The sequence below is a fragment of the Drosophila tropicalis genome, unplaced genomic scaffold, assembly GCF_018151085.1.
Source record: "Drosophila tropicalis isolate 14030-0801.00 unplaced genomic scaffold, ASM1815108v1 contig_593, whole genome shotgun sequence".
Lineage (NCBI taxonomy): Eukaryota > Metazoa > Arthropoda > Insecta > Diptera > Drosophilidae > Drosophila > Drosophila tropicalis.
In genome coordinates this window covers 12,017,125-12,041,979 of record NW_027173070.1, presented here as the reverse complement: position 1 = coordinate 12,041,979, position 24,855 = coordinate 12,017,125, and the positions used below count along the sequence as shown (strand labels likewise).

Genomic DNA, 24,855 nt, shown 5'->3' with positions numbered 1-24,855 from the left:
CCCTGTAACAAATTTTTCTGCATGCAAATCAATTGTTCAATTGTTTTCTATCTTTTGAAGGCAAAACCAATACAATAAAATATACATAGGATCAGGCAATTTGGTAAGAGGAGCCAAGCGAAATGGGGTGAATGGCGTGTAGGGGGTGGGGGGGTGACTACACGGGGGACAACAAACAAGTTGGCGGCCATAAATAAATATCGCATAAGCCCAGTCCTAAAAAACGAGAACGGGAAAAAAAGAACTCTACAACAAATCGTACATAGAATATAAATTTATCTTTTGTAATGAAATAAACTTAATTTGCAAATTCAATTTAAATAATACTAAAGCGAAAAAAAAAAAAAATATAGAGGATATATGTGTATACATACATATATTGATATACATGTTTTCAATTGTCTGGCTTTAGTTGAGTGGCAGCTGTTGGAAGCTTGGTGAAAGGATTAAATGCGTGTTGGGTTAGTGGTAAAATATATACATATACATATTTTTATTTTTGTGTATAAGTACATACATAAATATGTATATACAATTATATATAGAACTTAGAGTCGTTTATGAATTTTGTTGAGACACTGACAGTCAAAAAAAATATAGAGTGTAGGGGAGGGTGAGAGTTTGTTGCTAAAATTAAATTGAATTTGATGCTTGAACTATTTTAATTTCCTCTCTGGACATGAGGCGATTCAGCAGCATCACAATACAATATATAATAAACGACAAGCGACACGTACGCACTCCACGAGGAAGAAGACAAGGAAGACGATGATGATGATGATGATGCTCCTGCTGATGTTGCAACACATGTGTTAGTTGCAATATCTTGACGCAAATTGAAGTGACAGTTGGTCGCTTAGGTCGTCTTTGTGCTCTGTCTCGTGTGGGTGGCAATTCAAAATTGAACTCTCATATTTTGTGCTGAATACTCGCTTGATCCACGCTGATGCGAAGAAACTTGTTTTCCACCACTTTTAGAACTATTTTCCTGACTTTGACTACCGTGTGACTGAGTAAGATTACCAAGTTTGCGCTTGGATTGATAAATTCCAAATGTTATCATTAAATTTGAATCAATTAACATTGTTGCTCCAGAATTATCAAATAAACCACAATAATTTGGAGCTGAGAAAATGGTTACCAATTGCCGTTTGGCAAAGAACTCATAACCATCTTCAACCACCTGATGGGCTCGGCAAACCAAGTCAAAGTCATTACGCATAAGAAAACGCTCGACAACATCACAACCAAAGGCAACACTAACGCCACGATTATTCTTACTCCAACCATACTCAATACGATTCGGATCGGCCCACAAAAGATCACACAACAGGCCCTCATCGGGAATATCGGTGGGCCGAGAGAGTTCATTGATCTGTTCCACATTAGTGAGATAAGGACTCAGTCCACCATGACAGCAAAAGACACGATTTGAAATGGTCGCCGCAGCGGGCATACAATTATAGCAATCCACAAAAGATTTCCACAATTTTATGGTATAGCGACGTTTGCACTCATCGAAAAAGCCGTAGACTTGATTTAACGATTGACTTTCATGATTGCCTCTAAGCAAGTAGACTTGATCTGGATATTGAAGTTTATAGCAGAGTAAAAGTGTGATAGTTTCTATAGAATTTTGACCACGATCCACATAATCGCCAAGAAAGAGATAACGCTGTTTGGGTGGATAGCCCGTGTTCTTTACAATACGCAACAGATCATCATATTGGCCATGTAAATCGCCAACCACGCAACACGGAGCCTCCACCTGTAGGCACATTTTTTGCTGCATAAAGTCATCTCGTACCAAATAACAGACGGCTAATAAATCTTCTTGATGCAAGTTAACTGTACGATCCTGACGCCTACCAGCTTCCAGTGTGCGTATTAGATCAACAATATTGGGTTTATGTATTATAAAACTCATATTTGTGAAGGCATTCAGGTCTACTAGTAAATAAGATTAATTTGAATAAAAACTCTTGGTCTACTATTAAAAAATAAGTGAATGTATTTATTATGTCGTTGTGAAAAGTGTTTTGATTTTGTTTAAATCGCTTTTGATTCCCTTTTGATTCCTTTTCAATCCGAGGATTTGTCTCCAGATGGTCCTTCCACTAAAGGCTTTGTCTTAGCAAGTGGAATTCCACGATGGCGAGGTTTCATTACAACTAAAGTAATATTTAGAGACTCATCCACACACATCATGGCACCGGCATTATCATACTCTCCACAATAGTTAACAGCCGAAAAGACGGTTATTAATTGACGTTTAGCAAAAAACTCATAACCATCTTCAACAACTTGATGAGCCCGACAAATTAGATCAAACTTAAAACGTGTTAAAAATTGCACTACGATATCGACGCCAAATGTAAAGCTAACGCCACGAGAGTTTTTACCCCAACCGCTTGCAGTGGGATCCGGATCGGACCATAGGAGATCACAGAGTAAACCATTACCCTTCACCTCAACGGGACGTGGTATTTTTCGTATATCTGACAATTCATGTAACATCGGACTGAGTCCACCATGACAGCAGAAAATTTTCGAATCAATTATTGCCGCAGCGGGCATGCAATTGTATGTGTCAACAAAGTGTTTCCACAATCTAACTGTAAATCGCCGTTTGCACTCATCATAGAAGCCGTAGAATTGATTAATGCTAGCCGATTCGTGATTACCTCGCAATAAGTACAAATATTCTGGATATTTCACTTTATACGCCAATAATAAAGTCAGTGTTTCCACCGAATATTTGCCACGATCCACATAGTCGCCAAGCAAAAGATAACTTTTTGCTGGCGGATGGCCAGCTGTCTCGAAATATCTTAACAGATCACTATACTGGCCATGGAGATCGCCCAGTACATTGATCGGTGCAGATACTTCCAGTAGCATTGGCTCCGACAGCAAAACAATTCGAGCATTTGTTAATAGGGCACATAAATCGACTTCGGGCACTGATAAAGGCTTATCCGACTTCCAATTGAGCAGCGATGCTATCATCTCATCCAATTGTTTCGGCAGCATTTGAGTACCCACGGCGAGGGTTAGAACATTTGTGTAGTATAATGTAGGGTAACAAAAACCAACAAAAGAAAATTGTAAAAAAAATTTGAAATATGAGAAAAACATCTGACAGTTGATTCAATTCGCTTAATTTACACAAACTCTCTTCATCAGGTTGGCTTTTTCGGTTAATCTTACAGTTATAATAGGCTTCCAGCATCGGTCCATGATAGAGTTTTCAAATCAATAATTTATTAGTATTCAAAGGATTTCTTTAAAACTTAGGGGTTTTTTATTTTATATACTCATTAATAAATGTGCCAATTTTCATAAAAATTGACAGATTCTATTTTATAATTCTTAAATAATTCAACAATAAAAATTATTTTGGTTATTTTATTATTTTAGTTTGGAAAAAATTATTTTTGTTTCTTATGCGTTCATCACAAATATTGGGGAAATAATAGTTCAATATCAACTTGTTTAAAAAACATGAAGACTTTGGCAGATGAAAAAAGATATAAAAGGGTTTTTTATTTTGTGACTCTTAGAAAAAAGTAGCACAAAAATTTGCATTGCAGGGTATACAAGCTTTGGCACCTCCGATGCTTGTTTTACTTTTTAGTCTTAATAACGAACTACTGTGTATTTGATTGACCAGTGTGCATCGAGGACATCTGTCTCTTTGATATTACGGGGTAGCCTTTTTGAAAGTTGTTTTTTTTTTTTTGAAAAAAAAAAAGAAAACTACAACATCAAAACAGACAACACAGTTTTTATATTAAAGGCCGACACGCATACACACCATTATACCATCATGTTGGTCACACACACGAAACACGCACACACAAACCATATGGGCATATGTCTAATACCGGGCAAAATTCGTAACTGGTCGCCAGGACAGCATAATATTATGCCAGGACGGGCGATTCCACCTGTACGCATTGGTAATCAATCACCGCTGCCTATTGATGATCGACAGAGTACACTTAGCTATTCAACAAATAATCCTAGATTTAATTTGAATGAATTGATATTTAAATTGAAAAATTTTCGCCGTAGCAAACAGCAGCGTTTGCCCCTTATTGAGGATGATATAACCCAATTGTGTGCCATAGCACGTGAAATATTTTTGGAGCAACCCATGTTGCTGGACATAAGAGCACCTGTTCGTGTCGTTGGGGATTTACACGGGCAATTTCATGATCTGCTCAAGATACTCGATCATTGTGGATATCCACCACAAGTTAGTTATCTATTTCTCGGGGATTATGTGGATCGTGGCAAGAATTCGGTGGAAACTATAACTCTTCTATTGGCTCTGAAAGTGCGTCATCCGCTGAATGTGCACTTACTGCGAGGTAATCACGAATCACAGTCGGTGAATAAAGTCTATGGCTTTTTCGATGAATGCAAACGTCGGTATACTGTAAAATTGTGGAAAACCTTTGTCGATTGTTACAATTGCATGCCAGTGGCAGCAGTTATATCGCAACGAATTTTCTGTTGTCATGGCGGTTTGAGTCCACAGCTCAAGGATCTAAGTGACATACGCTCCATTCAGCGACCAGTCGATGTTCCGGAAACAGGATTACTCTGCGATCTACTGTGGAGTGATCCTGATCGTTACGGCTTCGGCTGGTCGCCGAGTGATCGAGGGGTAAGTTATCTCTTTGGTCGAGATGTGCTCGAGAAATTCTTACAGAAATATGACTTCGATTTGGTTTGCCGTGCCCATCAGGTAGTTGAAGATGGTTATGAATTTTTTGCAAAACGTCAATTGGTCACAATATTCTCAGCACCCAATTATTGCGGCCTTTATGATAATGCTGGTGCTTCAATGGGCGTTGATAAGGATTTAATTATCACGTTCGATGTGTTAAAGCCCTCAGAACGTAAATCACATATCAGAACATCACCCACACCACCCGAAAATCCAAACTAAGGTGGCTTTGAAACTTTTCAGTTTGAAATGTGAGCTCGTTTTATCATATGTATATGTTTTCGGAATTGCCAAACTAATGTTTGCTCTTTGGTAATTACCCCGATCTATCTCTATCTTTCGCTCTCACTCATTCATTGTAAGTTGGACAAATATGTCGCAGCGCCTGTCAAATATGGTGGAAGCATCGAATATTGATCAAATAATATTGCGTATCATTGAAGTTCGTCGTCTGAAGCAATTAAATCTCACTGAATCGGATATACGTGCCGTGTGTACGCGTTCGCGTGAAATATTTCTGGCCCAACCCATGCTTCTGGAGCTATCGGCACCAGTGAAAATCTGTGGCGACATTCATGGACAATTTATAGATCTGTTGCGTCTCTTTGATTATGGTGGCTATCCGCCAGTCTCGAATTATCTATTCCTTGGCGATTATGTCGATCGGGGTAAACAATCGATTGAGACTATTTGCTTGCTGTTGGCATATAAGATAAAATTCCCGGAGAATTTCTTTCTCCTGCGTGGAAATCATGAGAGTGCTGGCATTAATCGCATTTATGGCTTTTACGATGAGTGCAAGCGACGTTATACGATTAAATTGTGGCGTACATTTGTCGATTGCTATAACTGCATGCCAGTGGCTGCCATTGTGGATGAGAAGATCTTCTGCTGTCATGGTGGACTCAGCCCAGATCTCTTGAATATCAATCAGATCACCCAATTGCCACGTCCCTGTGATGTGCCAGACAAGGGTCTACTCTGTGATCTTTTATGGTCCGATCCGGATCCCAAAATTATGGGCTGGGGCGATAATGATCGTGGTGTTAGTGTCACCTTTGGGGCCGATATTGTTGGCAAATTTGTTCATCGTCATAAATTCGATTTGATCTGCCGTGCCCATCAGGTTGTGGAAGATGGCTATGAATTCTTTGCCAAACGTCAGTTGATCACCATATTTTCGGCACCCAACTACTGTGGAGAATTTGATAATGCTGGTGCCATGATGTCTGTAGATGAAACTCTTATGTGCTCTTTCTATGTCCTCAAGCCATCTAAAAAGGCTGGCATGCGAAAAGTGCACACCAAAAGTTAGTAGAAAATCCAACAAAAAACGAAATGCAATCAAAAAAAATTTTTAAATTAATCTGAATTCCTACCTGGAATATATAGCAAACGGGGAAGTAATTAATTGAGCTCAATCCAAAATTTTGATGTATTACATACTGTTCAGCGGGTGCATGATCTTGAAATCGAAGGTTGAATTCTAACTTCCATTGGAGCAACAATGAAAAAATTATAAGTTTTCTGCTTTATTTTTTATTAAACTTTAATGTGCATTTTATTTGGAAAAAAAAGAAATTAAAAAATTGTGAAATGAATAAATTGTTGCAGCGTTTTTTGTTTCGTATTAAATGTTAAGTATAAATATGTTGAAAATTAACTCCATAACGGTAAACTTGTTTTCCATTTTATATTGCCCCATTGTTATACAGTGCTTTGGATGTTAGTTAATAGCCCCAAATTTAATTCAGCTTTTGTTTTTTCTGAAGAGTCAACATTTCGCATACATTTAGACTACATATAACCAAAGACAAATAGTTCATTTTGATAACAAAGCAATTACTCAAATATGTCCAACATTTCTCGAAAGCTTCGCATTACATTTCGCCCATCCGACTGTTTGGCAAGTCAATTCGTATGTCTGACCGAGAAAGCAATTTAACAATTGTGTCAACATGGACTCCAGTAAAAGTCTCTCCCCTTACGTATGTGACCATCGAATCATTGCAATTAATTTCACCCATTCGGCATACAACATTCAAACATTTTAATCAAATGACAAAAAGACCCACAAAAAATAAAAAAAAATATATAATTTATTTGTTGCACATAAATTTATAGTACTCGAATCGTTTGTCAGGCTTCAGGCTTCACTTGGCGCTTTATTAAATTTGTTTACTCTTGGCCCAGACAGCAACAGAAACAGAAACATTAAGCGGAAAGAGGGATATGTGTGGTAGTCGTAGCAAATGGACTGGTCCATAGCTATGTAGTTCCAGTTCCAGTTGGTAGTGAACTAATAGATTTTAAATGTGGCTGTCGCTGTCAGCAACAGGGCGGCAAGGCAATGTAGCAAAGGCAGGCTGGCTGGTTGGATAAACGTGGCTAAATAAATTGGTCAACTGCAGTTTTGGTTAACATGGGCAGTTTGTTGTGACAGCTGCAACCATGGAGATATCAAATACAGATAACAACAACAGTCACAAATGCAGGCTACAACAGGTTGCATTGCTCCACAACGAATGATGGGAAAAAGAGTTAAATCACTTTACATTGATCTTATAAATGAGGTTAAATTAAATGAACTTTTAGAGGTATGTAAGGCTCTTTCTTACTTACCAAATTTTAAAATAATGAACTAATTCTCTCAATACGATTCCAACTTGCAATATTTTTCAATCAAACTATTTTCGTTGTTTGACGATTCTAATCTATAATTAATGGCAACAGAAAAAAGAAAAAGTTTCTTCTCCCCTCAATTTTATTTCCTAAAATCGTTATATGAGAGAAAGGGGATTTTCGTCTTATGCCCTAACTATTTACGGTCATAAAGTCTATGTCACGCGCAGAAGCAAAAGTAGAGGTTAGATCTGTTGTAAGTCTCTCTCGTTTAGCCAAATGTTAAATACTCTCACGTCTTATAGACTAACTTGCAGTGGGTGTCTATGACTTTATCACACTGTTTCTTTTTGTGGCCAAAGGAAAGAATTACTCACAATTCGCCATTAACTGGTTGACCATTTAATTGTTGGCCATAAATCTAAAACGCAATTGCTTATCGCAATTAAAACTAAATCAAATGACAAAATGTGACAAGTTTTATGTACTCCAATATATATTTTTTTTTTTTTTCTATTTTTTGTAGACCACAATTTCTTATCTTGATGGCAGTTGAACGATTTGTCGACAGCGGCAGCCTTTGTCTGACTACCCTCAACGTTTTCTTTGTTTGTAGCAGCCGCCCGCCAATTTCTGGCAATTTCAATTTTGGTGTTTTTTGATAAGCTTTAAACTACGCAACGCATTTTTGCATTTGCATTTTATTTCCATTGGTTGCGTTTGGCAATTTCTTTAGCAAAACTTTTCGTTAGTTAGATGGACGACGAATTGGAGCGACGGTTGGGTCGGGCGGGAACCGGTTAGGGGGAAGAAATTTCACTTTTCAACTTTATTCGAGCGCAAAATTGACGTGGCAGACATTTTGGGGTTGTCTGCTGTGCCCCCCAAAGGCACGAATGATGGAAGTGAAAGAGTTTTCGATTTGTTTGTATATGTGTGTGTGGGGGGAGGGAACTAAAAATTTTAAGTGGCTAGACAGGCGGAGTTTAAACAAACAGGAAATAGAACAAATAATGCACTCAAAAAACAAATGGATGAATAATTTTGCAAAACGCCTTATTCCTGATATAAAAGAAATTTGTCTTGTGGGTTATTTTTACACATTTTGTTAGTTTGTCGGTTTATTTACACGTTTCGTTTGATCGGGGATTATTACTATAAACATTTATAATCTATCTACTTAAGTTAGTCTACTAACTCTACACTCGCAATTGACTGACCAGCCATGCCATAAACAACGTCAGGGCGAAACCAAAGCTAGCCAATGGACCAGCTGCTCCGGTTAATTCCTTTGTATTGCAACCATCTGTGTCACAGATCTGGCAATAATCATCATTGTCATTCACACACTGAACTTCACTCTCACAGCCACGCTGAAGATAACCATCATCACCATAGGTGCTCACACAACGATCATTGACCGCATAGATGGGACAAATGGCCAAATTATTGGGATCCTTAGCACACTCGGGATTGGCAACAGAATTACAAATGTGACAGCTACGACGTCCAGCTGGGAAGATTTCCACATTACACTTGGAACCAGCACACGATGAGCAAGTGCCGTTAGCCACACAACTGCTGCCTTCTTCGCTGCTCAAATAGTTAAGGCAACTACGGATGGTGTGACCATCCTGGAGGCGTGTCACACAATCAGAGAGTGGGGCATGACAAGTTTCAGTCGTGCTAACAGCGGTTGGTTCCTGGGCACATTCTAGCGTCTTTCTTGAATCACAGGCAATGCACTCATCATTGTTGGGCAGACGATTCAATTCATTGCAATCTTTGTCCGTGCAGGTGTACAATAGATTCTGTTCCTTCCACGAGTCCAGATCACTGCTGTTCTGAGCACTGGCGCAGCCGATTAGCTCAAGAGCTCCATTCTGGTATTTGGCAAAACAATAGTCGGATGATTCGTATGCTTGACAATACTGAGCTGAGCTGCTGGTGCAAGCGCTGTTCGTGCAGACATGGCAACTCAAACGATCCGAAGGATATACGAAGTTATTACATCCTTGGTTCGAGCAAGTGGCACATTTCTGGCCACTCTGATCGCTACTGCAATCACTGCGATCAAGTTCATCCAGGTCATCCTCGCAAGTACGTATTAGACCCGTACCGAAGAGGGATACCAAACATTTTCCATTGCACTGTCTGCTAGTACTTTCCGGATTGCTGACACAGTTTACATTCGTTCGTGAATCGCAGTAGACACAACTGACATATTCATCGATACTCCAGGCACTATTACATTCATTGGATTTGCACGTAAAGCATCTATCGGGATTTTCCCTACAATACCGATCCTCGTAGTCATCGACATCATCGGAACAACCACGTCGTCGAACTGTTACGCCATCAGCCTCGAAGACCGTCTTACAATCTTGCTCAATATTCAGCGTACATTCACTGAATGGTCCAAGGGAACTGTAACAATCTGCGCCAGCACAACTGTAACATTTGAGTGGCAATGGTTGGAACAAGCCATGCTGACCATCATCCACACGATTTGCCAAGTCAATGGCATTACACTCACTGCCCGCACAGCTGCGACAGTTACGATAGTCACTTGTATCGCAATCCACGCTACTACTACAACCACGAATAGTAACATTATTGACCAGAGAAGTTTTGCACGTTTCCGTATCGCTTATCCAGGGACAAGCCAAAGAGTAACTGGGATTTGATTCACAGTATACATCATCTTCGGATGTGCAAGTATAACATACTTGACGATCAGCTGGGAATACCTTGAATAAAAAGAGAAATAAAGACTTTAAGTATTTTTGGGCATAAAATTAATAGACTTTCTTTGTTACCTTTCGATTGCAGCCATTTTCATTACAAATGTCGCAATTGGAATCATTGCCCAGAAGACAAGCAGCAAAATCATTTTGGGAAAGATCGTAGAGGCAACCACGAGTGGTAGAGTTATCTATGGATAAAGAAAGTTTTAGTATTTTGATTGAGTTAGTTATTTCTATTTTTACTTACCGCTTTCCAATCGAGTTACACAATGCGTATGCGGCAATTGACTGCATGTGGTGAAAGTGCTCACTTCTTGGGCATTTGTTGCACATGTCGGATCAACCTTAGAATCGCACACAGCACAGCTTACAGCTGACTGGAGCTGAGGTACATTACAATTTGAGCCTTCACATACAGAAATGCGTTTTGTTTTGATTATATCTTCCAGTTCCTGATTACGGAAAATGCCACCACAATCAGCTTTCTGGATGCTATTATTGTCATCAAACCAGAGGAAGCAGAAGTCGTTTGGCTTGTAGACAGAGCACGGTCTGGATACTGGATCTTCGCAATCATCCCCGTCACATGTATAGCAGCTTATACGATCCGCGGGTAGCACTTCAACATTGCAAGAATCACCAGTGCAGGCCGAGCAAGTGGAATCGGTGCCGGCTTCACATGTCAAACGATCCGCAACTTCCTTATCATCTAGACAAGTGCGTATGAGATCGCGTCCCAGTTCTGAGCTACCATACAATGCAGTCATACATCCACCTTGACACTGACGAGATCTATGCGATGTGCTGGTAGGTTCCCACAGGCAATTAGGATTTGAGAAGGAATCACAGTTTATGCAAGTAGTGTACTGAGACAATTGTGTGGCATTGTTGCAATTGTTGGACTTGCAAGCAGGACAACTGGCCGGATTGGCAGCACAATATGTGGCCAAGGATTCAACTTGATCTACTTCGTCTTCACAACCACGACGGGTAACCACACCGGAGGCATCGAAAACAGTCACACAATCCTGTTCATTGTTACTCTGGCACTTCTCACTGGAAATATCATCTCCCTGGCAGTCAGTTCCCTCACAAGTCAGACAGCTCAAAGGCAAATCTTGCCATTTACCATAATTATCATCGGCCTTGGCAGCCAAATCAATTAAATTACAGCCATCACCTTCACAGTAAACGCAAGTCTTGGAATTAGCTTCACAACTAATGGATGATTTGCATCCACGATATGTGATATCATTTCTTAGATTGGTAACACATTGATCATCGGCTTCGTACAAATAACATACCGCAAGACTGTCGGGTGTAGACTCGCATGATGCATCGGTTCCCGAATTGCAGACATGACAAGAGCGTCGATTTTCTGGATACACCGCATTATTGCACAAATCTCCTTGGCAGGAGCTACAGCTCGAAGAGGTGCCATTGTAGCAGGAAAGGAACTCATTATTTTCCAGATTTGAGACACATCCGCGTTCAGTGTAACCACCGGGGAGTACTCTTGTATAGCATTGGGGAAGTCCAAGAAGCGAACACACCGTTGAGCTGGTCACAGTATTTGGTGCGAGGGCACAATTGTAATCGGTGCGAGAACTGCATAGAACACATGTCTGAGCTTCTGGCAGATCTTCAATGCTGTTGCAGTCGTCTTCATCGCAGGTATATAGGCGTTTCTCTTCTTGTAGAATCTGAAGATCATATGCACTCTTTTCGCTCGTGCAACCCATTTTTACAATGGAACGTTTCTCATCGAACTCTACATAGCATTTGTCATTCTGTCGATAATTGGGACATGAATAGGTCTGTGGTAGCTGACATTCATCACCCTCGCAAATGTAACAACTCTTACGACTAGCCACCAAATCTTCAGTATTACACTTGGCTTCCTTGCAAATGGCACAATTTTCTTTACCACCAGCCTCGCAGGAATCGCGATCCCCTTCCTCAAGATTATCCCCGCAATCGCGTATAACGGCATAACTAGGATCACTTGTTTCATTAAACAGATTAAGGAAGACCGTCACGCAGCGTTCGTTACATTGACGCGTTGTGGTTATGGCACTTGGGTTCGTAACACATTCACGATTCTTGCTGGAATCGCAAACAAAACATTCCACATATGAGTCCAAGCTATTGGCAGTGTTGCAACCATTCGAATTACAACGAGGACACTGATCCGGCTGTTCTTCGCAGTAAGTTGACTCTTCGTAGACCTTATCAGAGCAACCTCTCTGATTTACGACGCCCGATTCATCGAATACAGTAATACAATTGCCATAGCCTACGCAGGTCTCTAAGGTACCACCGCTGGAGGCACACGATGCCACATCATTGCATGCCAAACAGCTAATGGGGACTTCCTGCCAAATACCCGGAGAACCATCTTGATTAATTCTCTCCAGATCTATGGTATTACATCCATCTGCACTGTTGCAAATGCGGCAAGTGCGTGTATCATCTGGATCCGGACAGGTCACGATAGAGCTACAACCACGATGAGTAATTCCATTAATTTGAGTGGTCACACAACTGTCATTCTCCACGAAAATGGGGCAAACCGCACTGCTCGAAGGTGAGGAGGCGCAATTTTCATCACTTTGGGAATTGCATTGATGACAACTTCGGCGCCCTACCGGATATACAGTCAATCCATTGCATTGATCGCCTGTACAGGTCTCTGTGTGATTAGCAGTACCTGTTACCCAAGCATAGAAATCATCGGTTTCCAAATTGGATACGCAATCTCTAGATGTATGACCCTCGTCATCTATGTGACTAACACATTCAGTGTATGGTAGATCAGAGCATGTTACTGTGGTCAAAATTTGATTGGGATTGGTAGCACAGCGTAAATCTTCTTGAGAATTGCATTTTATGCAGGTGTTGGGAGTGGGAAGATCAAAATCGTTGCAATTATTGCCTTCACAAAGAAGCATTCGCTTTTGGGCCAACAATTCCTCAAACACTTCCCTCTCAAATTCACTCCTACAACCCAAGGCGATCACCGAAGAGTATGCATCAAAAGCTGTATAACAGCTGTCATTTATCTGGAAAGCCAAACAAAGTACGGATATGATGTCTTCACAGTCGTCCGTGGCACAGGTATAGCAGCTAAGGGGATCCTCAATGATGTCACCGCCATTACACAAAGTTCCTGTGCACGCAGTACAATTCGCATGAGTTCCAGCCGCGCAGGAATCCCGATCCGCTTTATTTAAATCAGTAAGGCAGCTACGAGTGGGCAGCAATGCCGAATCGGGTGAGGAGCTACGTGGATAAAGTCCCGTCATACATTGACCTTGACACTTTCTTGTGCTAGTTGGTACTTCCCAGGCGCACTTTGCATCATCTGCTGCATCACAGAAATAACAATCGACATAAGAATCTAAACTGATCGCACTATTACAATCATTTGATTTGCATTGCTGGCAATTTTCACTATCCGCATCGCAAATATCTGAGTGTGCGTCATGAATAGAATCACTGCAACCTCGTGCAAGCACCAGACCATCAGTTCCGAAAACGGTGGAGCAAGTCTGCTTGTTATTACCCTCACATGTAGCAGATACCGCGCTGGCTGGGTCGCAATTTGCGCTACCCTCACAAACGAGACAACTTAAGGGCAAATCTTGCCATTTGCCAGGTTCACCCACATAATGAGCAACTAGATCGACATCATTGCAATTCTCTTCGGAACAAATGCGACACGTGCCAGCCTCACTGGCATCACAATTAAGTTCCGAACGACAGCCACGACGTGTGCGAGTCTTCTCTAGGCTAGTGACGCAAGCATCCTCCGAATCATAGATGGGACAATAATTGGAATAACTCGAAGGATTCTTTGCACAATCTTCATCTTTGTTGGAATCACAGCGAAGGCAACTCCTCCAATCGGAAGGATAGACGCCAGTGTTGCAACTATTACTATCGCAGATTTCACAAGATGTACTGTTACCACTGATACAATCATAAAAGAGATCATCTTCGGCATATCTAATACAACCACGGGTCAAAACGCCATCTGTCAAAAAAAAAAAAAAAAGAGATAAGTATTCCATTCGTTAAATGGATTAACAAATGATGACTCACCTTGACTCAATTGGCTATAGCACTGGGGATAGAGATAATGTTGACACGTAACAGTAGGCACATCATTTCCTGTTACACAATTCACATCAGCGGTTGAATTACAAATGGCACAGTCAACTCCAACGGTATTAAGGACATCTTTAGTATTACAATTATTCTCAGAGCATAAATATATATCACGTCGATTGCTGGTTATATACTCATCCTGCACATCGCTGACACAGCCCATATTCAATACGGCTAAATCACCGACATGAATGTAACACTGATCATTGGCACGATAACCGAGGCAAAGTTGTGAGGTAGTCGTTGAGCAATCAGCATCTTCACAGAAATTACAACTAAGTCGAGATTCTGGCACATCGTCTGTATTACACTTCTCAGCCGAGGAACAGGCTTTACAATTTTCCAAAGTGCCAGCCTCACAGGCCAAGCGATCATCGTATTCTATAAAATCTAGACAACCACGTTCAACATGTAGAACAGCATTCGAATCACTTCTATTGCTTGAATAGAGTCCTGTGAAACAACTACCCTGACACGAGACGGTTTTTGTAATCGAGGCGACATTACGCACACACTCAGCCTGATCAGTGCTATCGCAGAACAAACAGTCTTGGTAGTTGTCCAATGAGTCAGCTGTATTACAGCCAGTTGACTTGCAATATTTGCAATTTCCGGGCTCGTCATCACAATATTGAAGTAGTTCATCATTCTCATACAACTCATCGGTACAGCTACGCAGCTGTACGGTGCCATTTGAAGCGAAAACAGTGACACAATTCTGTTCATCATTGCCAGTGCATTTTTGCAGAGGACCCAGGTTAGAGTTCTCGCATGTTGAACCCTCACAGTGATAACAATTGATTGGTGGGGTGACCCATTTGCCAGGATAGCCAATGTTTGAACTGCTCAGATCGGCAACATTGCAATTATCCTTTGACGAACAGGCACGGCAATGCTGCTTATCCGAGTCATCGCAAGCGAAGTCCTTTTCACAGCCACGATAGGTTTCGCCATCGACCAATTTGACACTGCAGCCCTGACCATCCAAATAGAATGGACAAACACTGCTGGCATTTGGGGAACTCAAACATGTAGGATCATCGACAGTGTTGCAACGTTGACAACGACGACGATTCTCGGGATAGACTTCTCTATTACAAAGATCACCTTGGCAAACTTCACAATTGCCTTCACCATTCACACAGGACTTGAGCAGAGCATTACTCAGTTGATTGACGCAACCACGTTGAGTGACACCAGCTAGAAAAAGATAATAAGTATACATATATTACTTCGATTCCCTGTTCGCTGTTGAAGTGTCACACTTACTTGTCAGGACACGAGTCATGCAGCTAGTGTGAGGCAATTGACTACATGTTACAGGAGATGAAATTATTTTGGTGGCATCTATGGCACAGTTCTCATCATCACCAGAATCGCAGGAAATGCAAGTTTGAGCTTGCGGTTGATTGGCAAAGTTATTGCAATTATCTTCACTGCATAAAAATAGTTGCGAGAAATTGTCATCGATGAACGTTTCCGTCTCAGATGATTGACAACCCATTTGAACTATATCGCCTTGAGTCGCCTCATATAAGATATAACAATGATCTTCGGCTTGATAATTGGCACATGTCTGGCTTACAAAATCGCTTTCACAACCATCTCCAGAGCAATGATAACAACTTAAACGATCTTCGGGTAGCACAGCAACATTACAAGCCTCACCAGAACAGGCTGAGCATAATTTATCCTCTCCATTGATACATTTCAGTTGATCCTCTGCACTTTTATCATCGAGGCAATTGCGTACAGGGTCGAAGAAGAGACTGCCATTGGATTTGGGACGCAAGGCAGTCATGCACTGACCATTGCAAAGACGACGCGTTACTACCGCACTGGGATTTGACTCGCAATTTGCATTATCTGCATCGCAATAGATGCACTCCGTGTAGCTACTCAAAGAAGTCGCACTATTACATCCATTGGAATTGCAATTGTGGCAATTTTTAGAATTATCATCACAATATGTACTCCAAGAGGACTCTACCGTATTACTACAACCTCGTGCTGTGACTAAACCAGCGCTATCAAAGACTGTGACACAATATTCCAATGATGAAGGGCAAGCAATGGCTTCTAAGTTGGTGGCAGCGCATTCGGTGGTATCATTACAGCTCTGGCAGCTAATGGGTAACTCTTGATCCCATTGGCCGGGAATGCCATCGGAACGACGCTTAAGATTATCTGTATTACAATTTGAGCCAGAGCAGGCTTGACAATTCTGCGGATTGGTCGATGAACAAGCCAATGAGGCACTGCAGCCACGTTGGGTTTTGCCCTCTGGATCGATTGTGGTCAGACATTGTTGATCTCCGGTGTGAAGCAAACAAATGGAGCTAGAGGTGGGCTTAGCCTCACAATTTTCATCTTCGTTTGAGCTGCAAACATGGCAACTCAAACGCTCAATGGGGTGCAACTGAAAGAAGGATACAATTAGCTATTGTTACAATAATTAGTGGTAATAATTACCTCCTCATTACAGTTGTCACCAGAACAACTAGAGCATTTTGTAGAGTTGCCACCATTTAAGCATTCAATATAATCATCTCCCCCCAAGTCTGCCATGCAACCACGCTCTGTATGCCCAGTCTCCAGAAGGCGGCTATAACAATGCGTATTGACCGGATTCTGGCATAATGTTTCCGACTCTACACTCTCTGGATCGATGGCACAATCGGTATCAGTGCGAGAGCTACACAATTTACAATTCTTAGGCGTTGGCAGAGCCGAAATCAAATTGCAATTATTGGCACCCGAGCAAGTCCAAATACGTTTCTCGGTCTCAAGAAGCACTGCTTCACTCACATTAAATTGGCTTATACAACCCAGTTCGTAGACAGCTCCTGATTCATCCACCTCAATGTAACACTCCTCGTCAGTACCCTCAGCTGGGACAGCACGACAAGTGCTCGCCTGAGGATTAGCACAATTGCCACCCGAACATTGATTACAACTGCTACGAACACCCAAATCCACAGTATTACAATTGTCACCACTGCAAGCCACACAATCGGCCAAAGTGCCATCAGAACAAGCCTCACGATCATCATGGTCTAAATCATCACGACAGCTTCGTGTCAACTCTTTCGGGGAGCCAGGCTCACTGGAACGTGGATACAAAGCTGTTATACATTGTTTTTGGCACTGCCTACGCTCTTTGACCAATTCAATGTCAAACACACAATTATCATCCGATTGGGCATCACAAACAACACAACTGATCAGTTCCGTATTATCGGCCAGATCATTGCAGCCATGCGAACGACATTCATAGCAATTATCTGATGATTCCGAGCAAATTTCTTCTAGATTATCGCTACAGCCACGTTGAACCACCGTTCCATTACTGGCAAATATGGCCACACAACTTTGCGAATCATTGTCCAAACATTTGCGTAGGACACCGGTTCCTGCTGCACATTCCTCGTAATTGTCACAGGTATAACAATTAATGGGTCCCGTATGCCAATTGTGTATCCATGCATCTGCAATGAATTTGTTTGAATTTATGAAATCTCTGCCCACTAATCAACTACTATTAATCGAAAGCCTTGCCGCAGTCACAATACGTGTGAATTGGAGTAAACAACAATAATTATTTTCGTAATCAGATTGTTATTTATGATTCGGTAAGGTGGCACCTCGTGCCATGGCTTTACCCCTTGATCAAGATAATAAATAAATAATTGTTATATGATGTTCAAGGCAATATAATTGCCATAACATTTATGTTATACAGCCATAAAAAGTGAAAGGCTATTCTTGAGGTAAGGTTAATATACCAAATTATGTTTCAGAAGTTCTTCTTACCTGTTCCGAATTTTTAAGATATTCGACTAATTTGGGATAATAATATGGAAATTAATTTATTATTTAAGATTTTTTAATAGTTTCTAAAACTCAACCTTTCGTTTGCCTTTTACTTTTTACTAAGTACATATACCAGAAATGTAAATGTTGCTTTTATTTAGAAGTTTTCAATTAAATTCTTGAAATACAAATACATGAAGCAACACGAGAAATTCTAAAAATTTTTTTTTTATTTATTTTTTAATAAATGTTTAATCAAGATCAACAAAATAGACCGAAATAATTTTGAACAAAAATTTAAACAACATTATAAATTCCATAACTGCAAAAAGCCTATTTAAGTCCTTAAGGGCTTTAAGCTAAGTTCTCATTTAAAATATAAAATGAAAATAAAAAGTTCAATTTAAAAACTAAAAAACTTTAAAAAATTAAAAATTTTGCGAAATGCAGCTAAAAACTACATATAAAAAAGCAAAATAAATTTTCTTAATAAACTGAATTTTGTTTTGGAATATTATTAACATTTTAATTAGACCTTATGTCTCATTAAAATACTTTTAAATAATTATAAGTTCTCTGCGGTTAATGGAATAGTCCTAATAATGAACACACTTGAAACCAAAATCATACTTAACAACTTCGATAAATATAAGGTTATTTAAGTGTATTCGTTAATGCCATTGTTTAAAACTTTTCACTTAATCTTTAATGGGTTTCAAATAAAAAAAAAAAAACTAAGTTAATTTCATCGAACACTTGCAGCACTTGATTTCAGCTATCTCATCAAGGTTCTAAAGTACACACAAACTTTTAATCAAAAATAATCCATGAGCTATATAAATCAATTTTAATCCACTCGACATTATGAAATTATATGTTTCCTTGAAATATTCACTTAAAAAATGTACCAAATCATTTTTTTGGTCATTTTCAATTGAAGGATTCTTATCAGTCTGGTTACACATTTATATATTGATATTACGCGGAAAAAGTTTTTTATTTCGTTTTTGTTTTATTATCACCAATATTATTAGTCATAAATGTCGGTGCGATTGACATGCATTTCCCCCTTTGCTTTTTTTGTATTTTTCTTTTGTTTTATTGTTAAAACAAGCAGATATATCGATTAGATGGATAGTTTAATGGTTATAAAACCTGTTCAAGGACTTTTTACTATGTCGTTGTTTTTGCTTTTATTTTCCAGTTACTGTTACTAGGTGTTTGTAGATAAACAAAACGTGTAGTTTTCAAGCACTTAATGTTAGTTTTTAGTTTTTATTTCGTAACACAATTACTTCACATCACTTTGCTTTTTTGTTTTTGGGATGGGGATGCCATTTTTGTCACACCTACCAGTTGGATTAAAGGCACTGAGGACCAGAAGTAGACAAGCTACTCCTACAGTTGATATTTTCATAGTTAACTTAACGTATTCCCCACCCGAAACACGTGTATTACCGACTAAAATCGAATCGGGCAACTAATTTTCTAGCCGTTAATGACACGGCTTTTATAGACTTGAGCGATTGACCAGTTTGGCGGTACTAAAAACGATAGGAGGGCTATATCAGTCGTTATTGCCCAGAGTTATATTATTGGCATCGACGATTATATTGTCGGCATACTGTTGCCATAGCTCTCTAAATATGTCCGATAAAGCGAATTCGATGTTATTTATAACCAAAACACACAACTACACACATGAGGTAAGGTTCGCCTCTATATATACTATCCTCTATAGTTGCTGGATTTAACATACACTAAAAGGTTAAAATACAAAAAAAAAAAAAAAAAAAACATTCAGATAAGCCTTCATCATGATCAATACATTGAAATACACCTGCGGACCTACAAAAAAAAAAAAAATTATGAACTAGATAAGACTTGATAATAAGTATATAGTATATATGATCGATTAGTTGTTATTACAACAATAAACAACATAATAATATATAGATACCAAGTTGCAGTAAGTTTTGAAAAACTGCACTACTTAAAATGTTTTTACTTTAAGATGTTTATCACTTACTTATGATTCAAGTGTAGGGCGCTTGTATCGTAACTGATTACTTATTGTTCCTGCTCTTTTTTTTTACTATAGAAATAAATCATTCCTTAATTTATAGTTAGATTAATTTTCTGGGGTTGCTAAGCTTAAATCAGTTGATTGGGTTTTCCTTAGTAATTTCACAATCATCCATAAAGTGGCTAATCATTATACCTTAATCTATATTAACTACACATGATCATTCCAGGAAATCCAAATCTAATATTGTGGCATTAAAAATCAAAGTTTAATTTGCTTAATTTTGGGCAGATGCTTTTTGTTTTAGAGCCATTATTGAATGATTCTAGTAAATAGGATAAAAAATGTCTATTATTTACATCTTTTTTCTTATAAACAATTAAACTATGGACCTAATTTTTGCGGGGAAAAAACCGCAACACGCTTGGTCAGCATTATAAAAATGAAAAGAAAAAAACCTTGCTAAAAAATTTATAGTTCATCATAAAATAATGTAGTTGAACGATTATTAGATAAGCTGAAATCTAATGTTACGTATTCGATTTGGAAGAAGGTTAACTATTTTTTTTTTGCGTTTATTTGGTCTGATCAAAATCAGCGATTAGAAATACAATGCCAAATGAGCTAAAATCAAAAGGAGAGAAACAGTCAAAGTGCCAGCACCACCACCGCCTCCACCAGGATTTTCAGTGGTTGTAGGTGATGGTTCTGGAGATACGGTAGTAGGATTTGCTGTTGGGACTGTAGGTGCTGTAGTTTCTTGAGTTGACTCTCCTGGAGAGCTCGTTGACGTTGTACTGGTGCTTGGGGCCTCTGTGGTATCCACAAAACCTTCAACCAAATGATTGTTACAACTTGATTTCTCAACTGGGTCGCACAAATAACAATTGGCATTGTTAAGGCAATTTATCTGCTCAGCTAGACTAATTACACAGCCTCGTTCCACATGCTGGCCATCATCGCTAATTATCGTAGAACAAAAATTTCTACCTGATCGAGCAATTCCACATGATTTAGCTGTCAGAGTTTCAGGATTTGAACGGCAGTTTACATCCTAAATACAAGAAATTGTATTATTAGTTTTGCAAAGAGCTTAAATTTGTGTATATGTACGTATGTATGTACGTCACCTCACTATCCACACACTGGACACATGATACTAGGCTTTTATTATTGCAATTATCCACCGCACACTTAACACATTTCATGCCCGAGGCATCATCACAATGGTCCTCGAGGCTTTCCAGACAGCCCTGCGAATGGATCACACCATCATGGAAAACACTGGCACAGGTATCCAATTTATCTGAGCATTCCTCTACAGACTGATAGGTACTTCTTTGACAATTAATGCCACGACAGTAATTACATTTTTCTGTTGCAAAGGCAACCTGAAAAACGGATATACCATAAAATAATAATAGAGCGTACTTTCGGCTCGACATTGGTGCTGTTCGAATGAGTATTAATGGTAGGTCCCACTGCACATCTTTATATAAACTCTGGATACTTGAAAAACAAAATATTTTCAAGTGAACCAATTCAAGTGGGTAAATAAACGCTTAAAGTGTTGATTATTTTTCCTGACTCTCAGGTGATTTTGTTTTTTTTTTTTTTTTTCGAACAACAACGATTAAACGTAGATACCTAATATGGGTCTTAAAGATTCTTTAGTCATTACTAGGTAAATAAACATGTTATTAAAGTACAAGGTTAAGTTACAGTTTCGGTTTAAGTACTACCAGTATATATGTAGTATATTCAATATTACATTAATAACAACTTTACAGTAAGTTGTTTTCAATTGATAATCGGTTTATACAATTGATAAACAATTTAATTACATCTTGTTGATTTACTGAAGTGAAATTTCACAACAATTCTCGTTAAAACTATGTCTTTGAATTTAGTTCCGTATAATTTTGAAGAATACCCCCAAACATATCAGACTTTCCAAAAATCCATTAATCATCTTTCTTGTATTATATTATGAGGACTGAAGTATACATAGATCAAATTCTTCGTATTTTTAATTCATTAACAATTTTTTGTTATTTATGTATATCAAGTATTTTTTATTTGAGATCGTTTTGATAAGTTATTAGTCTGGCTTATGATACAAAGCTAAAACATTCTTTTAGGAATAACCCTTTAGTTTTCATTTCCAAAGCATTTTATTTAAACAAATGTAATCAATTTTATTTGTGCCATAGCTAAAATTATCTTAGAAAACGAATGAAACGATTGCCGACGTTTGATTCTGTGTCGATTTTCACAGTGTTGCATTTCGTGATGTCGCCTGGAGAGCATAGGATGCAATTGTCGTCAGTTAGGCAACTTTGTTGCTCAGTCTCGGTTGTGGCACAGCCTCTTTGAACCACACTGTTAGCAGTTTTGGCATAACAATAGGAATTACTTGCCGTTGGCACTGCACAACGTACTGCTACCAGGGAGTCGGCATTATCCGCGCAATTGGAATCCTATTTAAAAAACCAAAGGAAATCAGTAAATATATTTCAAGAGGTTCAAGATCTCTTTTCACCTTGCTAGAATCACACTCCACACATGCATAAGCTGCTGAGCCTACATTATTGCAACGATTTGTATTACATTTGTGGCAAGAATCTTCCGTTAGGCAACTACTTTGCAATTCGTAGGGTATTTCTAGGGAACAACCCTTGTAAAGAACTTTGGCTTCCTCATAAATGGTCACACAATAGTCCAGAGAGTCAACACAACTCTGTTCCTGATGCAATGAAGTACGTTGGCAATTAATGCCATAGCAGCTGTAACAACTTGTGATTGTATTGCCAGTTGAGTGGTGGGCCATAGCCAAAAAGGCAACCAATAGTGCCAATAGTGCTGCGTGTTTCATTCTGAGGTCTTAACTGTTCAGCAATTGAACATTGCGTTCAGCTTATATACCGCAATATACACTACCACTCCAAAATGGTCAATTGAAGGGTACTCAACTGCTATAGAGAGCAGAACCACTTGAAGTGCATGAAGAATATTTCATATACAGACAAGTCCAGATGTATGGGAACACCTATTATAAAAGTGAAATGACGCCATTCGTTTATAACTGAATATTCATGTATGCAAAAATAAATAAACTATAATACAATCTTTTATGGCTGTTTCGATAAGCATTTAATTATATAGTATGTTTGTATATCGGAGAATTTTCCACGAATTGCACTATGCACCAAGCAAAATTATAAGTTTTTGGAATTGCATTTAGCCATATGTCGGACGGTTCTTTGTTATTAGATAAGCATATTTTAATTGTTTTTAAGTAGTTGTTCTTATCAGACCTCAAGAAGATTCGCTGGGTTTATTTCCGTATTAAAATTTCTAGTATTTAAAATTCAAAATTTAATATTTAATATTTTACTGCTCTTTTATAGCCAGTATTTCTTTTTCAATTTTGTTCCTTTATTTCTTTTGGTATTATTTTATTGTCTAGTACTGTTAGTTTAAAGCCCTACCCTAAATTACAGAATGAACATTGTCTGTTTAAGTTTAAAAACCTTTTTTTAATGAATTTAATAATTGGCGAATATTTCATCATTAAGATTTGTGCAACTCTCTGGTCATATTTTACTAATCAGCATTGTAAATTTGAAGCACTAGTTAAACACTTAAAAACTTCCCTTAGCGTACATACATATACATATGACTTATTATTGTTTCCAGTTATACCGAAGCAATCACAAGTCAGCCTAATGATAGATATTCCCGCTAATAGCCAACCTTGATAAAAAATTTAGCAATTCAATGATAAGACAAAATACTCAGGTGGGATTTATAAACTCTTTATTGAAAAAAAACAAACATATTTCTTAGCTTCTTAAATTTGCATAACTAGTAGAGCAATCAGAGCTAGCAAACTTAAACTTAGGAAATGTTTTGCCCCGCTCGATTTGCCACCGACTTGCAAATCAAATGAATTGCAAGCACCTTCAGTATCACCCGGTGAACACAATGAACAATTTGTATCATCTAGGCAATCATCTTGCTCCTTAATACTTAAGGCACAGCCACGTTGAAGATTCTCACCTACAACTTTGACATAGCAATAGGAATTTGGTGAGGTCGGTAAACCACATTGCGAAACAGTCGAACTGGCTGATTCTCCCAAATTGCATGCAGAGGACTAAAAATATAAGAAACAATGTTATAACGCTTTATAGTTGGTCAATTAATTTGTAAATTTACCTCAGAGCCAATACATTGTAGGCATTTGTAGTCACTACGTCCTAGATTATTGCATAAGTTACCCACACATTCAAGACATTGTTGGTCCTTAGACTCACATTTAGTCTGACCAGCATGCGACAACGACGAAAGGCAACCTCTTTCACTGACAGCAACTGCAACAAATTGGGATTAGTTACATAGTTGAACTAAACAAATTAATAACCTTTCCTTGCGGCTTACATTCATCAAACACAGTGGCACAAACATCCAATAAATCTGCACAGGTTACAGTCTGATTTTGTTTGGAAATTATCTGACATTGTATGCCCTCACAGCTATAACATACTCTGGGTTGACTGGCATTAGAAAATTGCAATGCAAGTAGAACTACTAGAATTAAACGCAACATTTTACTTTGGCTAACGAAAACAGACTAAAACCTGGTAAAACCTAGAAACTTATAATTACAATTTCGGAAAAAAAATATCAATTCAATTGTCGGCACTTGAGAATATTCCCAACTAAATCTTGGCAAT

At 38.7% G+C, this 24,855-nt stretch overlaps 8 protein-coding genes and 1 long non-coding RNA gene across 10 annotated transcripts in view; 3 read left to right on the top strand and 6 right to left on the bottom strand.

The window, feature by feature from the left end:
* Positions 1-24,855, top strand: part of LOC137575829 (uncharacterized) — a 124,408-nt gene that overhangs the window by 88,898 nt on the left and 10,655 nt on the right. The window lies entirely within an intron of this gene.
* LOC137576193 (serine/threonine-protein phosphatase alpha-3 isoform-like) lies at positions 463-1,948 on the bottom strand. The gene has a single exon (XM_068289151.1). It carries the CDS (start codon positions 1,925-1,927, stop codon positions 896-898), a length of 1,032 nt encoding a protein of 343 aa, XP_068145252.1. The 5' UTR covers positions 1,928-1,948; the 3' UTR covers positions 463-895.
* Positions 1,989-3,113, bottom strand: LOC137576211 (serine/threonine-protein phosphatase PP1-alpha-like). The gene has a single exon (XM_068289178.1). The coding sequence runs from the start codon at positions 3,031-3,033 to the stop codon at positions 2,083-2,085; it is 951 nt and encodes a 316-aa protein (XP_068145279.1). The 5' UTR covers positions 3,034-3,113; the 3' UTR covers positions 1,989-2,082.
* LOC137577962 (serine/threonine-protein phosphatase PP1-gamma catalytic subunit-like) lies at positions 3,674-5,099 on the top strand. 2 transcript variants are annotated; one of them, XM_068291567.1, is made up of 2 exons: positions 3,674-4,675; positions 4,757-5,099. In XM_068291567.1, the coding sequence occupies exons 1-2, from the start codon at positions 3,830-3,832 to the stop codon at positions 4,958-4,960; spliced, it is 1,050 nt and encodes a 349-aa protein (XP_068147668.1). In that variant the 5' UTR covers positions 3,674-3,829; the 3' UTR covers positions 4,961-5,099. The 2 variants fall into 2 exon arrangements, with proteins under 2 accessions (XP_068147668.1, XP_068147669.1); XM_068291568.1 differs by having other exon boundaries at positions 3,674-4,756; positions 4,815-4,930.
* On the top strand, positions 5,112-6,332 carry LOC137577963 (serine/threonine-protein phosphatase alpha-2 isoform-like). Its single transcript, XM_068291569.1, has 2 exons — positions 5,112-6,048; positions 6,131-6,332. Exons 1-2 carry the CDS (start codon positions 5,112-5,114, stop codon positions 6,151-6,153), a joined length of 960 nt encoding a protein of 319 aa, XP_068147670.1. The 3' UTR covers positions 6,154-6,332.
* LOC137577961 (G surface protein, allelic form 168) lies at positions 8,451-19,560 on the bottom strand. The gene is made up of 7 exons (XM_068291566.1): positions 19,444-19,560; positions 16,750-17,765; positions 15,547-16,696; positions 14,212-15,477; positions 10,355-14,143; positions 10,180-10,295; positions 8,451-10,110 (listed from the first exon to the last, which is right to left on the bottom strand). The coding sequence occupies exons 1-7, from the start codon at positions 19,505-19,507 to the stop codon at positions 8,560-8,562; spliced, it is 8,952 nt and encodes a 2,983-aa protein (XP_068147667.1). The 5' UTR covers positions 19,508-19,560; the 3' UTR covers positions 8,451-8,559.
* LOC137576945 (uncharacterized) lies at positions 20,676-21,567 on the bottom strand. The gene is made up of 2 exons (XM_068290292.1): positions 21,247-21,567; positions 20,676-21,170 (listed from the first exon to the last, which is right to left on the bottom strand). The coding sequence occupies exons 1-2, from the start codon at positions 21,559-21,561 to the stop codon at positions 20,718-20,720; spliced, it is 768 nt and encodes a 255-aa protein (XP_068146393.1). The 5' UTR covers positions 21,562-21,567; the 3' UTR covers positions 20,676-20,717.
* On the bottom strand, positions 22,267-23,015 carry LOC137576929 (uncharacterized). The gene is made up of 2 exons (XM_068290274.1): positions 22,659-23,015; positions 22,267-22,596 (listed from the first exon to the last, which is right to left on the bottom strand). Exons 1-2 carry the CDS (start codon positions 22,989-22,991, stop codon positions 22,336-22,338), a joined length of 594 nt encoding a protein of 197 aa, XP_068146375.1. The 5' UTR covers positions 22,992-23,015; the 3' UTR covers positions 22,267-22,335.
* Positions 23,919-24,753, bottom strand: LOC137577141 (uncharacterized). Its single transcript, XM_068290535.1, has 3 exons — positions 24,560-24,753; positions 24,338-24,492; positions 23,919-24,275 (listed from the first exon to the last, which is right to left on the bottom strand). Exons 1-3 carry the CDS (start codon positions 24,726-24,728, stop codon positions 23,970-23,972), a joined length of 630 nt encoding a protein of 209 aa, XP_068146636.1. The 5' UTR covers positions 24,729-24,753; the 3' UTR covers positions 23,919-23,969.